At 40.8% G+C, this 14,801-nt stretch overlaps 1 protein-coding gene across 1 annotated transcript in view; it reads right to left on the reverse strand.

Annotated features, from left to right (window-relative positions):
• Positions 1 to 213: 213 nt before the first annotated feature.
• The window catches only part of LOC140235279 (pericentriolar material 1 protein-like), a 64,409-nt gene continuing 49,821 nt past the window's right edge, over positions 214 to 14,801 (reverse strand). Inside the window, exons 27-41 of the mRNA XM_072315311.1 lie at positions 14,155 to 14,222; positions 13,312 to 13,612; positions 12,561 to 12,813; positions 12,085 to 12,168; positions 11,329 to 11,529; positions 10,324 to 10,482; positions 8,731 to 8,969; positions 7,779 to 8,038; positions 7,002 to 7,198; positions 6,158 to 6,207; positions 4,379 to 4,450; positions 3,658 to 3,766; positions 2,986 to 3,198; positions 2,318 to 2,492; positions 214 to 1,566 (exon numbers count right to left, since the gene is read on the reverse strand). Coding sequence (XP_072171412.1) covers positions 1,556 to 1,566; positions 2,318 to 2,492; positions 2,986 to 3,198; positions 3,658 to 3,766; positions 4,379 to 4,450; positions 6,158 to 6,207; positions 7,002 to 7,198; positions 7,779 to 8,038; positions 8,731 to 8,969; positions 10,324 to 10,482; positions 11,329 to 11,529; positions 12,085 to 12,168; positions 12,561 to 12,813; positions 13,312 to 13,612; positions 14,155 to 14,222 — 2,392 coding nt within the window. The 3' untranslated portion in view covers positions 214 to 1,555. The remainder of the gene's footprint in view (positions 1,567 to 2,317; positions 2,493 to 2,985; positions 3,199 to 3,657; positions 3,767 to 4,378; positions 4,451 to 6,157; positions 6,208 to 7,001; positions 7,199 to 7,778; positions 8,039 to 8,730; positions 8,970 to 10,323; positions 10,483 to 11,328; positions 11,530 to 12,084; positions 12,169 to 12,560; positions 12,814 to 13,311; positions 13,613 to 14,154; positions 14,223 to 14,801) is intronic.

Raw genomic sequence — 14,801 nt, forward strand, 5'->3', positions numbered from 1 at the left:
CTCTCAGGGAGGCAACTTAAATGTGAGAATGCATATCATAACTAAGAAGCACTGTCACTGACGCTTTCAAAATACGCCTGAAGCTCTTCCCAAGATGCACTCTCACCATTATGCAGTTTGCGTGTCTTTTGTGTAATTTCATAAACCACACATCAAATTTCAATAGGAATCACCCCCTCCCCCCCCCCCCCCCAAAAAAAAAGCAAACAATGACTTTCAATATCTTCGAGCGCTTTGTCACAACAATATCAGCATTAAGTCAAACTGAGGATATCCTTTGAGGGTTATTTCTTGCTCTAAGATGGATCTGGGAATCATCGAGAAAAGCTCTATCACTGGTGCCCATTAAAATGAACTCCATGTAAATTAACACACACACACAAAAAAAAAGAGAGAAAAAAGGACTTTTGTACGTCATCATTTATACAAGTGAACAATGTTGCTTCACTCCAACTTCACTATCACTCCGTGTGACGTATATTCAGTTTCTTCATTGTTATAGATGATGCAATATTTCAGAATTTTTTCTGTCTTAATATGACTGAATACTGTGTGCACCTCAATTTTTAATGGCGCAATTTTCGTTTGTGTTTCTAAGCATGACAACACTCCAATTAAGCCAAGAAATTTCTAACAGATTTAAGCAACAGCAGAGTTACAGATTTCTCTAATGATTAACATCAGAACATGAACAAGCTTTGGAAAAAAACAACAACAAATATTTGTGAACATTGACACAATCAATCTCTGCAGTATACTGTCCAAGGTAGAAATCTTAATCAATAAAGTACATAACATATCTCTTTTTTTTTTTCAATGAGTAGACATTCATTTTTAAACTAGTTTGGCTAAATAAACTATCATTCTTCTTAAACTCGCATGAAAGAACATTTCACACATGTGTCACACACAATCAACAACCTCCTTCACATGGGAAGTGACATAGCTTTGCAGCAGATCTTGTACACTCATTTGTAAACAACGACACCATTACAAGTCATATTTTTTTTCAGCACTTCAAGAAACTCTTTTTTTCATATAAGGCTTCACATAATAGTCTCTGTATGTACAAGCTTTGGAATGGACTGACTACTTAAAGGTGCATAGTCCCGGTAGTGTAGAGGGCGCTGTTGATGATACTGCCGATCACCGTTATCAAGTGTAAAGCGCGTAGGTGTTGCTAAGTAACGTTGCCTTTGTTGTCTTCTCTGTGCATCACGCAGTCTGTAGTAATGCCAGGGTGCGTGCATAGTGTTTCTTATTATGACATCACAAAAGAAGTTCGCTAAAGCTGTCATCCCCTCAGCCAAATCATGGGCCGAACTGTGATCGGACCACTGGCTACAGTGGATCGGACTTCTTCAGACGTGGGGGAAGTGGGCCACAGCGTAAGCGCTGAAGAGGAGTCGATAGCGTAGGTCTCTATAGGAAACTTGCGCCGTGCGCCCGCGTACGCATTTGACTTAACCACCGGGACCATGCACCTTTAAGTCTTTCACGGTGCCGACTTCCTTCTTACTGTCACGTCAGTATCCCAGCACTGCCAGAACTTTGTTCACTCTGATCCTGGAAAGGAGCCAGGGGGGAAAAAAAGAGTTGGACAAACTTTTTAATATTGTAGCTCAACAATCTACAAGAGTCAAGTCTTCTAAATGAAGTGCCTCTGACCAAAAATGTTACAAGAGAAATAACCGTCAATATATTCAACATACATGCAATCAAAGAATTAATTCTTGGCCATAATCAATATTTCTGATGCGTTGATTGCCTTCTTGAAAGTCTCCTCCTAGTGTCCAATCTAAGTCTTAGTGTTACACAAATATTACTAGGTTGGAATTTTTCCACTGAAAAGACACCTTTGACACAAGAACAGAAATCCATCGTTATGGGTTTATTGCAATCGAGTAAAAATACATCAATCCCAGCATTGCTCAGTTGACTTGTTCAAAAATTTTCATTAGCCTCACTAAATTGGGCTAGTTTTTCACTACCCTTGAATGGATGAAGTAAATTTACTACTTTTATTTCATTTGCTCACCTCACTTATAATTCATTTTGCACATAAACAAGGCCTGATTCAACTCTAAAAAACCCCCAAAACAAAACAAAACAAAAAACAAAACAAACAAACAAAAAAACATTAAACCAAAAAACGTCAAGTAAATATTTCATCACTAACATTTAGGTTACTGACATTTTTGTAAATATACTCTCTCACAAAATATGGGGCTAGACTGAAGCCAGAGAGGCCATGTTCAAGTTTTCTTAATGAAATGCCTTTAACGAATGAAAAGTTGTGATCCGGGTGAGAACATACCTATGTCCTCTGCGCTGGCCTCCATGATGCCATTTTCCATCGGGGCTCCCTCGGGAGGCCGGATGGCGAGGGGATCTCCCGCCAGCTGGGCCTCTCCCGTTGCCATGGTTTCAATCACACCCTGGATGCCACCGGTGGCCACCTGCTCCTTGCTCATCTGGTTCTCAATGGCATTCTGCGGAACAAGTATGGAGACAAGAAGTTAAAAGAGCTGGTGACATGCAGTGATATTTCATTGGGCATCTTTCAAAACGAGAAGTGGTGTGAGAAATCAAGTGCATACATTCCCTTTCTTGTTGACAAGTTTGCAGTGAATAATGCCTTTTATTTTGCGACATGACTATCAAGTAATTGACTTGACCATGGAGTGTTTGCATCAGTTCATAGAGTTTGTACAAAATATAGAATTTCCTGCTGTAGAACACTGGAAATAATCTCCACAGCAATTTAAAAAAAAAAAAAGATTATTAAACTTCATTTGGCTGCAATCAAATTTGGTCATCTTCCTTGGTTGTAGGACTAATAACTACCTCTCACTCCCTGGAACAAATTAAACCGTCCAAGGGCTGAGAAAGACGATGAGATACAGATAACACGATCAACTCCCTAAACTTAGTGATGATAAACAAACATCAAGCTTTTAGATTCAAACAGGAGTCCTTGCATACCGTTGACAGAACACTCAGCTTGGCCGGCAAGTCATCCACCGTGATCTCCTCGTTGTTGTTCTCCCCTACCCCAGCTCCGGGGACGGGCGGGGCATCGGATGTCTTGGTGTCGGCAGTGGTGTCCCTTTCTGGACTCTCCTGTCCCAAGGTGTTCTCCTGATGGCTGGAATTCACCGCATCCACCAGGATCTCGGTGCTAGCGGTCGTGTCGTCCTTTGTGAAGATAGAAACCCCTTGCATGAGTGGTGCACATTCTAGGAACTATTATGAGCAGCTAAGGCTTAAGTTTGGAGTTGGATCTCTTCTCTGTTTTTCCCCCTTACAGTCCAGTCAACACAGTCAGACAAAACATCATCTATATTTCATATAATAATTTCCTTCCTCTGCATAAAGGATCTCATGCAATCAATACAAAATTAAAAAAAAAAACTGACACTGACATTAGCCTGAAGACTTGCATGCACTCAAGACCCAAGATCATAAATTGGATTTTTAGGAAACTGATGAATCTGTGATAAGTGTTATCCATTTTGGGGTCTATTCGAGCAGAACATTCAAAACTTTGCCAACTTGTGAACATATGATTTGTGATATCACCTGTAGACTTGATACTATTCAATGCAGTATGGGATGCATGCAGAAAGCAGCTGCTGGTACAGGCTGTTAACTTACCACGCTGTCTTCTTCTCCGTCCGCCTTGGCCGCTCCAATGCTGGTGATAGTCTCCTCCATGACCTCTCCTAGGTTATCTGGATCATCCTCTTCCTCTCCACTGCCGATGCTGCAGAGGCGAGAATCATCAACATTTCAGTGAGAGGGACAAAGCTAACAAGCATGCATTATCATTGTACAAGGAGAACCTCTAGCATTCAGAAATTACTAGACATATGGGGCTTTGGTTATGGACAAATTGTATATCATCTGTGTATAGTACATGATGCATGGCCGAAAATGTGCCATAGCCCCCTCACTGAAACAAATGATATGTCTCACGCTACAACATATTGCCAATACCAAGCTCCATTCAAGCCCAATAACCGAGTTGAAATTCAAGTAATGCTAAACTGAACATACGTATCTTCAACCTACTACAACATAAGGTGTAGAGGAGCACGTACCAGCAGAAAATCTATCATATAGATTAATCAATTACTGTAAAACTAGAAATGTTCGTATGCATCTTAATTCCACAGTAAATTTTGTGAGAGCCAAGATTCGCGAAATTAAAACGCACTTGGAAGTTTTGGGCTATATGGTATATTTAAATGCAGTGACAATTCTTGAAAATTTCATGCCACTAAAAAGGCTGTCGTCTCCAATTCACGAAGATATCTTGCTTTACAGTATCTGTTACAAATACGAGGGAGATAATCTGAGAGAAAATGGCACTCACTATGTGACTCCTTTTGATTCACTCATGGAGAGTTCAATCTGGAGGTGATCCACTCCTTGGGGTTCACTATCCCTGCGGAAAATGAAGCACATATGAGTATCATGAATAAGCCTTTCACTTACAAACTGTTTCAGAGGACAAAATCAACCAAAATTTGAGTTGTTTCAAAGCTCTACAGATCAATGTGAATTCAATCATCACAGGAAGGCATCATTGCAATCTCTGTGCAAGGAAATCACTGACGACTATGCCATCCAAGGGGCATCTTTGGATGACCAGCCGAGGTCATGTGACCATGATGTCACACACACACAAAGCCTCAAAGTTTCAACTACCCATTACAAATTGGCTTCATTGTCATTTTCCTTCTTACATAATCAACAAAACAGACAATGAGCAATCCTTTAAAAAATAAAAAAACAAGGAAAACTAGAAATTACGTGGTGCGTAACATATGTCCCCGCCGGAAGTAGCATTTTGTAACAAAATGTGCAATATAGGTAAAAAATCAAGGTCAAAGGTCAAAGAAGTCAAAGGTCAAAATTCTGTGTAGAAGTTTTGAAGCCCTCACCTAGTGCCATCACATAAAGCAAATGGAATCGAAATTGGGTTAGAAATGGCGAAGAAGTAGCATTTTGTAGCCAATGTACAATATAGGTCAAAAATCAAGGTCAAAGGTCAAAGAAGACAAAGGTCAAAATTCTGTGTAGAAGTTTTGAAGCCCTCACCTAGTGCTATCACATAAAGCAAACGGAATCGAAATCGGGTTAGAAATGGCGAAGGAGTAGCATTCTGTAGCAAAATGCACAATATAGGTCAAAAATCAAGGTCAAAGGTCAAAGAAGTCAAAGGTCAAAATTCTGTGTAGAAGTTTTGAAGCCCTCAACTAGTGCAATCATATAAAGCAAACGGAATCGAAATCGGGTTAAAAATGGCGAAGGAGTAGCATTTCGTAGCAAAATGTACAATATAGGTCAAAAATCAAGGTCAAAGGTCAAAGAAGTCAAAGGTCAAAATTCTGTGTAGAAGTTTTGAAGCCCTCACCTAGTGCCATCACATGAAGCAAACGGAATCGAAATCGGGTTAGAAATGGCGAAGGAGTAGCATTTTGTAGCAAAATGTACAATATAGGTCAAAAAATCAAGGTCAAAGGTCAAAGAAGTCAAAGGTCAAAATTCTGTGTAGAAGTTTTGAAGCCCTCACCTAGTGCCATCACATAAAGCAAACGGAATCAAAATCGGGTTAGAAATGGCGAAGGAGTAGCATTTTGTAGCAAAATGTACAATATAGGTCAAAGGTCAAGGTCAAAGGTCACGACTGAAATTCTGTGTAGAAGTTTCAAAGCTCCCATGTAGTGCTATCATATAAAGCAAACAGAATCAAAATTGGCTCATAAATGACAGAGAAGTAGCAAATTGAAGATTTTGATCACACACGGACGCACACACGGACACACGGACAGACGGACGGACACACGGACGGACACACGGACACACACACGTACGGAGCCCGTTTCATAGTCCCCTGCTCGAACTCGTTCGGCGGGGACAATAAAAAATTGAGTATCAGTATTCAACAAACTCCCATAACAGTATTCAGCAAGATAACAAAATGATACCAATATGGCGCAATATACGATACATACAAATTTATCAATCAAATTGTAAACACAAAATCACTATAATCCTGAAAACTTGGTGTGGCGTAGTAGTGTAAGATGCGCAGTGACGTCAAACAATGATTTAAATAGAAAGCTGAAAATTATTTCACAATACTCACTCGTCTCTGTCACTTATTTCGAGCTGTGTTGCAAGTAAGTCGTCTCTTGCCTATAAATAGATCAGAGAATAAGAAGCAAATGTCACTAAAGTGCAGTCAAATGTTCTTACACTGGAGAATAACAGTGCATAAGACAATGGAAGTTTTAAAGAAATCAAAATTACGACCACTCGATGGTCGTAAAGTCCTCTTCCATGGTACTTTACTCTTCCCTTGCTCTTACACGTTCCACATGTGTTTTGAGGTAAAGAACTCCATTATGGTATATGTCTTCCAATACCTATGTGTGTATCTTGCAGTAGAAATGATTGGTGTAATGGAGCAAAGTATTAACTTGTGATTCATCGACTACCGCCTTCGGCTACCTGTGATAACTTGCATCTGTGTGACAGCAGATCTAACTACAGCAGTTTCTGTACTGCTCATCTCTGATGAATCGTTCAAGACATCTGTATCAACATGATACTTGTTGTGTTCATGGCAGATTGTCGTTAACGCACTTCCCTGCACATTGCAGATTGGCGCTGGGCTGTGGGAATGTGCACAGGGTTAACAACATTCTGCTATGTGCAAGGAAGTGCGCTAATAACATTCTGCCATGTGCACGACAATATTGTGTTTCCAGCGTGTTTAATTTAGTAGCATTGAAGTGATTCCTCAGAAATGATATACAGACTGACACTTTGTCAGTCTGCACTGAAAAGAACAATCAAACATTATGCACAATAACACACAGTACATCTAAACTCTTGGTAGCAGCTTAAAAAAACATCTAATGTCCTCACTGTCAGTCAAACTTCACTGAATTTTCAATCACGAATCAATGATTTCCTCCGGTACTCACATTGCCCAGTTCCTCTTCTTCAAACTTGGAAGCGACTGCCATGGCGCTGGCCAGGGCATCCTCCATCAGCTGGTTCCCCATGCCTCCAGCCTGCTGGCTGCCGCTGCCCTTGGAGTCTGTCTGGTGGATCACTTCATCGTCTTCCTCATCTTCCTCATCCTCTTCGTCTGTAGAAGAGTCATCCGAGCTGCTCTCACCTACAGACAAGCACAAGCAGCAAGGATATTTGGAGGATGAAGAATAGACAACTTATATCATTATATCTGTGAGATATTCATGAGGAAATAATATTTCTCTTGCTGTAACATGCTATGCAGATCAAGTAATCAGAGCTGGGGGGGGGGGGGGGGGGGAGGGGAAGAACCCAGAACAAATCAGAAACAAATATCATGCAATAATATTGTGTTCTTTCCTTCTTCACGCCAAGGTCAACATGTCCTTTGAATGGGCATTAGCCCTGGCTTTTACTGTAATAATTAGAATTTACGATTGGCACAGTTACTGCATTAGAATTACAAGTATCAAGATTTCACATCCTGCATAAGACAAAACAGTGCATTTGCTTTACACAAGGCGATATTTTGAAAAGTTACTGATTTAGAGAACATCTGTCGACTTGTGAAATTTGCAAAGGTAACACCACCACAAAATACATTGCATGATGTACTGACAATGTGTGTGCAGCAGTGCCCACATCAGCATGCTGGATAAATTTTTCTCTATCTAGTCATTCCTGATTTCAGCCTTGAGCACTTCTGCCATGACATGACCCCCTACCTTCCTCCCCCGTTGCCTGGTCTTGAGCAGTGCCCGTCTCGGTCCCCGTCTCCGCATTCTCATCTCCCTCCTCCTCCTCCTGATCGTCATCCTCCTCTTCGTCGTCGTCGTCCTCATCGTTGTCTCTGTTGTCCCGTGCTGCCTCCTGCTTCAGCTTGTTGCCTGCCGTGTCGAGGTCCTGCATCAGTCTGAAGAAGGCCAGCTCGTTGAAGAGGATCTCTGAGATGTCCACCAGGAGGTCCTCACCACACTCCCGCATCCTGACAGGCAAAGAATGACATGCTCATGTTTTCACAAGGATTTCACTAGTCTTTGTAAGTTCTTACTTGAAAAAAAAAAAAAAATCCTTTAATTTTCTGTTTCTGTGTATCAGACACATACATACAAAAAGTCTATGAACATGTATTCTCTTAATATCAAATATTGTGATTATGTAGAATTTTTTTGCAGAGTGGAAGCTTTTGCACAGTTGGCACAACAAGAAACAAGCATGAAAATAAAGGGAGGTGGAAATTTTTGCTTGTTACATGTACCACTATGTAATGTCTTGATTCTGCACTATTAAAGATATGCAAAGTTCATCTCACCCGACAGAGCGTAAAAAGATCCACTATCACAGTATTGAAGACAATTTTTTTAACAGTTAAAGATTTTGAAAATGTGTTTATAGAGCGTGTATGTTAGCTACTCTTCATGCATCTTTTTACTGTTTTCAAGCTCTACATGATCCCAAAGACATTTGCATTCATTTCTTTTGCTTTTTGTCATGGTATCCTGGGACCGTAATTGTGCCACTTACGTCCTTTTGACCTAATCCTCCTCATACACTTGTGTTTTCTTAAATGTGCATAAGTTACGATAGTTCTAGTTTGCAGTCACAATTTCCTTAATCAAGAAAAAAAAAAGAAGAAGAAGAAGAAATTAAAACATGAGGATGGTAATTTACACATACTTCCTTCCTGAGAACTTGGCCAATGAGTCCTCGAGAATCGAGCCGAGCTGGCGGTTGAAGAAGCGCACAAACTCGCGGCTCTCGTCCTTCTGGCGGGCCAGGCCCAGCACGAGGCGGCGGATGTACGCCAGGAGTTGGGGCGAGCACACGTCATCCATGTGCTCCTTGAGGTAGGGGATGACCTCCTGCATGATGCCCTTGATCTGCAGGTCCAGCTGCCGGGTGTCGATGCGGGGGTACTGGAGGCAGGGGAGAGAGGACATCTAGCGAGAATTACACAAATGGAGAAGATGCCAATCAAGAAGGTGTCATTCTCTGTCAGTGTTTTTTCTTTCTTTGTGTATTTGCTCGTACCAAATGACGAGCAAACTGCATCAGCTGTATGCTTTGACCCTTTGCAGTGATTCCTGGCATATTGAGGTTATAGTCAAAGATTAATTTTGGCAAAACAGCAAGTTAATGCAAACACTCAAAACAAACATGTTAATTAAAATCAGCTGTTTCACAATGCAGGTAAAGGCATAAAGCTGATGCAAGACAACATCTAGCAGTAAAGCAAATCACTCATTAGACTGGTTAATGCGACATTTGAAAGCTGAACATAGTTAACGAGAACAAAGAAGCAAGCATATTTACATACGATTTCAAATTAATATCACAGATCTGGTGACTGTAAAACATTCACTTTATATATTATTCCAAAATGTGTGCAAACTCTGCATTTTCTCCAGTGTGACTAACATTTCTCAATGAAAACTTCCATGCAATTTAAATTTTGAATCATATAGCTGCTTGATCATGCACAACAGCTAGCAGAAACCTTGTAACATGCACAACAAATCAATGGCTGCTTTAATAATCTGCACACACTGTTAAATTTCACATGTCAGAAAGTACACAAAAAAACTCCACACTTTGGCAAATAATTAAACTAAAGAACAAAATCATAAGGTATTGTTTGTTTGCAGTAACGAGTTGCTGAACAGAAATGCATACATGAAAGGGATATTATCTTGGAGCAAACAGGGGTTTGTAACAGCACACAGAAAGATGGAAGCAACAGATTAGTCAAATTTGGAGTGAAACGAACAGAATATCAAAAGCATTTTGTGAATGTAATGACATGGTAGCCCTAGTGGCATATATAACTGATGGTCTTGTGACCATGTCACTTGTCCCACACAAAATGACTGAAAACATTGTGCTTTTATTTCATGTGTTTCAGGCTTTTGATATCCTCTGTGCAGAAGGGTACACGAGACTGTAAGGTCCATGAAACGTTGCAAGCAGTTGTAAATCCACTATCATTTCTTTCATGAACATAAAAACCGCACTTATGAGCAGAGCAGCTGATTTGCATAAAGGTGGTTTGAAAGTCAGACAACGAAGATGACTTACGTAGATCTAAGTGCTCAAACAGTGTTATATAGGATGACATTCTCTTGGAATTGTAGATGATCATCCTTTGTCTTATTTCATTCGCTCATGAATCAACGCTGATCTGCTGCTTCCATTTGTAATCACTTTAATTTGCGTAGAAAAATTTGCCATTTGACTTCAGTTTTTGAGAGAGAGAAAGACTGAGAAACTCACCGGTAGATCTGAGAAGGAGCTCTCGCTGCCCATGTCCTGAGCTGAGCTGTTGCTGGTCATGTCTGAGGCTGACATGGCCGCCCTGTCCTTGTCCATAGAGCTGGTGGTCCCTGAGGCTCCTTCTGCCTCTGCCTTCATCCTCTCGTACTCTCGCATACGCTGTACCAAGAGGCACACAGAGAAATGAGAGTAAGAGCATAAAAGTCCAACACTTGTGAGCCTGCTACTACTCTCTAGTTCTCCATGTGGAAACAAGAAAAACATTTGAGTTTGAAAACATCTGGCTTACCTTTACTTTTCAGCAATGTACATATCTTCGTGCGCATGGCAGAATGTTGTTAAAGGGATAGTACAGTATTGGTGGAGATGAGAATTGGGCTTTTAACTCTTTGCGAGATGACAAGAAAACACTTGTGAAATAGTACAGAGCATACCATTTTAAGAAAAATTCAAAGTTTATTAGATGAAAGTCGGGTTTGGAATGACTGAAACATCCAAAAACAAAGTAAAACAAAGCGATTGTAATAAAGTGTGGGTCACACACCTTAATAAAATTGCTCTTTTTTAGATATCTCAGCCATTTCAAAACTAATATTCATCAATTAAATGTTGAATTCCTTAAAGAATTACATGCTCTTTCATATTCATAAGAGGTTCCTCATTATCTCACCAAAAATGTTAGAAACCTGAAATTAGGTCTCGACCAAAACTATACAATCCCTTTAACTCTATGCGCACTCCCACAGCCTAGCGACAATCTGGCATGCGCAGAGAAGCGCGTCAATGACCATCTGGCATGCGCACGACAATATGTAACACACTCTAAACGGCTCAACTCTATGCAGACTATCGAAAGACGTATCAGTTCCTTGTCCCATAAGTGCATGAGGTCCTAGACGAACATCAGCATTTCTTCATCTTATATTTTTATTTTTGTCACAATGCTCCCAAATCAATCCACCTCTGTACACTAACAATAGCCTCTCTCCGTATCTGTACACATACCTTTAGTGCTTTGTCCAGGTGAATGACTGTGTCTCCCAGGTCGTCGTTGGCAAAGCCAAACTCGCCTGGTCCCGTAGAGGGCGGTGTTGAGAGAGTGCTGGCAGAGTCCACGTTCTCTATGTAGTCGTATTGATCGTCCTCCAGCATCACTGCATAGGAGCTTTCATGAGGTCGCTGCAGGTTAGCACCAAACAACCGCGCCTAGAAAAGTAAGAGAGTGAGTTTTCGATACCTATCTTTTTAATGTTTTCTTTGCTTAAAGAGCAGACTTTTAACGTAATTCAGGAAAAATGGACAGCTCTAACAAGAGCTCTAACAAGAGGAGATAAGCTCAACAGAAGTTCTAAGAACTCAATTCTAGGAATTCAGTTCGAAGAACTCAGTTTTAGGAGCTGACTTTTGCAAACTGTTCACTATTCTCACATACACACCTCACCATGCAAACCCAAACATTCAAACAACACAAAGGAGTTACAGTCGTTTAACCCACCACTGTTTGCTCCTGAACGATGCATGAGCTTCATAAGGGGCAACAGAAAGCTAATGCAAAACATGACCCAAACTTTCACAAGAAAACGTAATGTTTCCTAAACTTTATATTCATTTCTCTTTGCACAACAAAATTCAAGCTAAGCTCTGACAAAACCAGCTCAAAGATGATGAAGACAACTTGGTGCACATCCTCAGAGAGCCAGGCCATTTTGTCATGTACACTATGAAAGTCAGCACTCGGCTGCAAGGGAAGAAGAAAGTTACCTTGATCTCCTCCTCATCTGACGTGATGAAACTCTCACTGGGAGTTTGTTCAGAACCAATGAAATTCATCCAGGCAGGAAGTGACTGTGAAGAAAACACAGAAAGACACTTGCAGCGTAACCACGTTTCTTCATCTACATCAAGCTGTTATCATTACTATGAAAGATGTTTGAGCTATCGTGCATCCATCAAGCTTTTATAATTACCAAGAGAAATCTTTAGGCTCATGTGCATACCACTTTTACAGACAAAGCTTTCTTATCTATTTGCACCTGACTTTACTTTTCCAATGTTTTTTTTTCAATGTCATTTTTTAAAATTTGCATTCACTGTTTTGTAATAAAATCACCTTTTTCAAATGCTCTGCCAAAATAAGACATAACGCAAGTAACATATTGTCTGCTTCAAGAGTAGGCAGCTGTTAATCTATTATGTGAGATGCTTCTCTAACCGAGACAGGGATGGTTACCACTCACTCTTTCTGAGGGCAGGGTGGCTGCCTCGGAAGGGTTGGTGTTATCGTCCGTCAGGTACTTGGAGACCAGGTCCTGGAGGGCGTAGAGCGCCCTCTGCCTCAGGTAGTCCGAGTTCAGCATCTGGAGCTCGCGGAAGAGCTCGATGAGGAAGTGGGGGCGGCTCTCGTTCTGGGAGATGAGAGAGGCCACCTCGGAGTAGATGGACTCTCGGAGGGCCTCAAACAGAGAGAACTCACTGCCCGCATCCGACTCACTACGGCAAAAATATCAGATATGAACAATCAAAACCAGAATTCAGTAAACCTTTTACGTACATAAAGAAAATACACACAAAAATACCAAATTTGTGCATGCATGATGGTTACAAGACACCATAGAGATATTGTGCAATACACCAATAAACAAGAACAACAGCAAACTGATAACACGAATCAATACATTGTAGACAGATGACATACACCATGGACTTGCTACATCTGCAATATTTTCCTTCAGATATCCTCAAGAGACATCCTGATAATTTCTTCACTAAATGGCTACTTTAGTTGACTGATTACAGACTGGAGGTTTTGAAATGAAAGTGGAGCCCATCACCAATGAAACACTATACTAGAAAGAGAGGCAGTATGGGCCATCGCCCGTCAAGCTGGAAAACTTTGTAATCACCAATACACTCTTTGAAGTCATGGATGTGTTTCATGTAGCGCATGAGGAAATACTGCAACAAAAGCCAGGAAATGATTCTACTCACAGTTCGCTGGTTTGTGATCTGACCGATCTGTCGGTGTCTTGCTGCATGGCCTGCTGTTGACCCTGCCGCCCCGCATCCTTTGACCGCCCATTGGCACGGTCACTGAACTCCCCAGGCAGACTGGACATGGACAGAGTGCTGGTGATGCTGGCCGTGTCCAGGAAGGCAGTGCCACTGATGGAGGAACTGAGCCCCTGGCCCATCTTGGGGCCCAGCATCTTGGCCAGGCGGGCACTGGGCTTGGACTGGCTAGACAGCTGGGCCCTTGCCTGGGCTGCACTGCTTGGCATGGGATGCTTGCCTGTGTGACAGGGGATGACAACAATTTTTTTAATCAACTTTTAAATGATTTCAAAAATATAAAGGCACAACACATTGGCAAATGGAGAAAGAACCCATTAATCCCCATGAGCCTTGAATCAACCGTAGTCGACAGAGACTGTGAACAAAAAGCAAAAATATCTCAATAATTTCTACGGCTGACAACTCATTTTACTGAAATCTCACTCATTTGGAGAGCTTATTCATAGAGCTTATTTTCAGAGAGCTTATTCTTCTTCTCTAGACTATAGGAGTCAAAGTGTGAAATCTCACAGAATGTTGGTGTGAAATGTGAGTGGGCATGTCAGTAAGAGAGCATTTTTAATGGCTGCTGTCGATTTAAAAGAGGTAGTAGTGGTTCAAAAGAAACTACCATATGGCATATGGACAACAACAATAACCGTTTTAATATCATTACATCATATTTAACATGAAAGACAATCTGGCAGAATTTAAGCCCCAAATCAATGAATGATAGCTAAACATCACTTAATTTAGAACGATAATTAAGCAAAATCTCACCACCTTTGCTTGAAGAAGCATTTGATCGCTGGCTGCCCATATCCTCTCGCTGTTTTCGCTGCTCTTCCCTGTTACAACAGTAAGCATGAAATAGGTAAATACTAAGAGTCATTGTTGATTGCAAGCTATAACTGTTGCTACCACCTCATTGACAGCATCTTATATAAATTATTTTTCAAGTTCTGTTAAGCTTGACTGATCTCATTGAAATGTCAGTACCAATTGCAAAGCAAGCAATTTGCTTCAGAGGTAGCAAGCAATTTGCTTCAGAGGTAGCAAATTTTTTAACTGCTTTATTTCTAATTTCTTTTTAGGGGAGGGCAATAGAGAATATCCTCTATCTTAGCAAAATTATTTCCTGCTGATTATTACATGAATTATCAGAAATCCAGACTACTCCTGATCTACTACTAATCATGATGAGGGGCTACCTGTGGAATAACATAGCAGGAAAGTAAGTGGATTTAGTCCACACATTTCTTCAATGCAGATCAATAAGACCTTTCTGAATATATCCTGATATTCACCAGTGCTTACAGTAACACAGAAATACAATTTTGAGTACTAACAGGAACAAAATGTATGGCTTCCTTTACACACAAAATGTTTTCCATTAACACAAAGACATTGATGGTAAAAGTGGAAAT

The sequence above is a fragment of the Diadema setosum genome, chromosome 11 (assembly GCF_964275005.1).
Source record: "Diadema setosum chromosome 11, eeDiaSeto1, whole genome shotgun sequence".
In the NCBI taxonomy this organism is placed as follows: domain Eukaryota; kingdom Metazoa; phylum Echinodermata; class Echinoidea; order Diadematoida; family Diadematidae; genus Diadema; species Diadema setosum.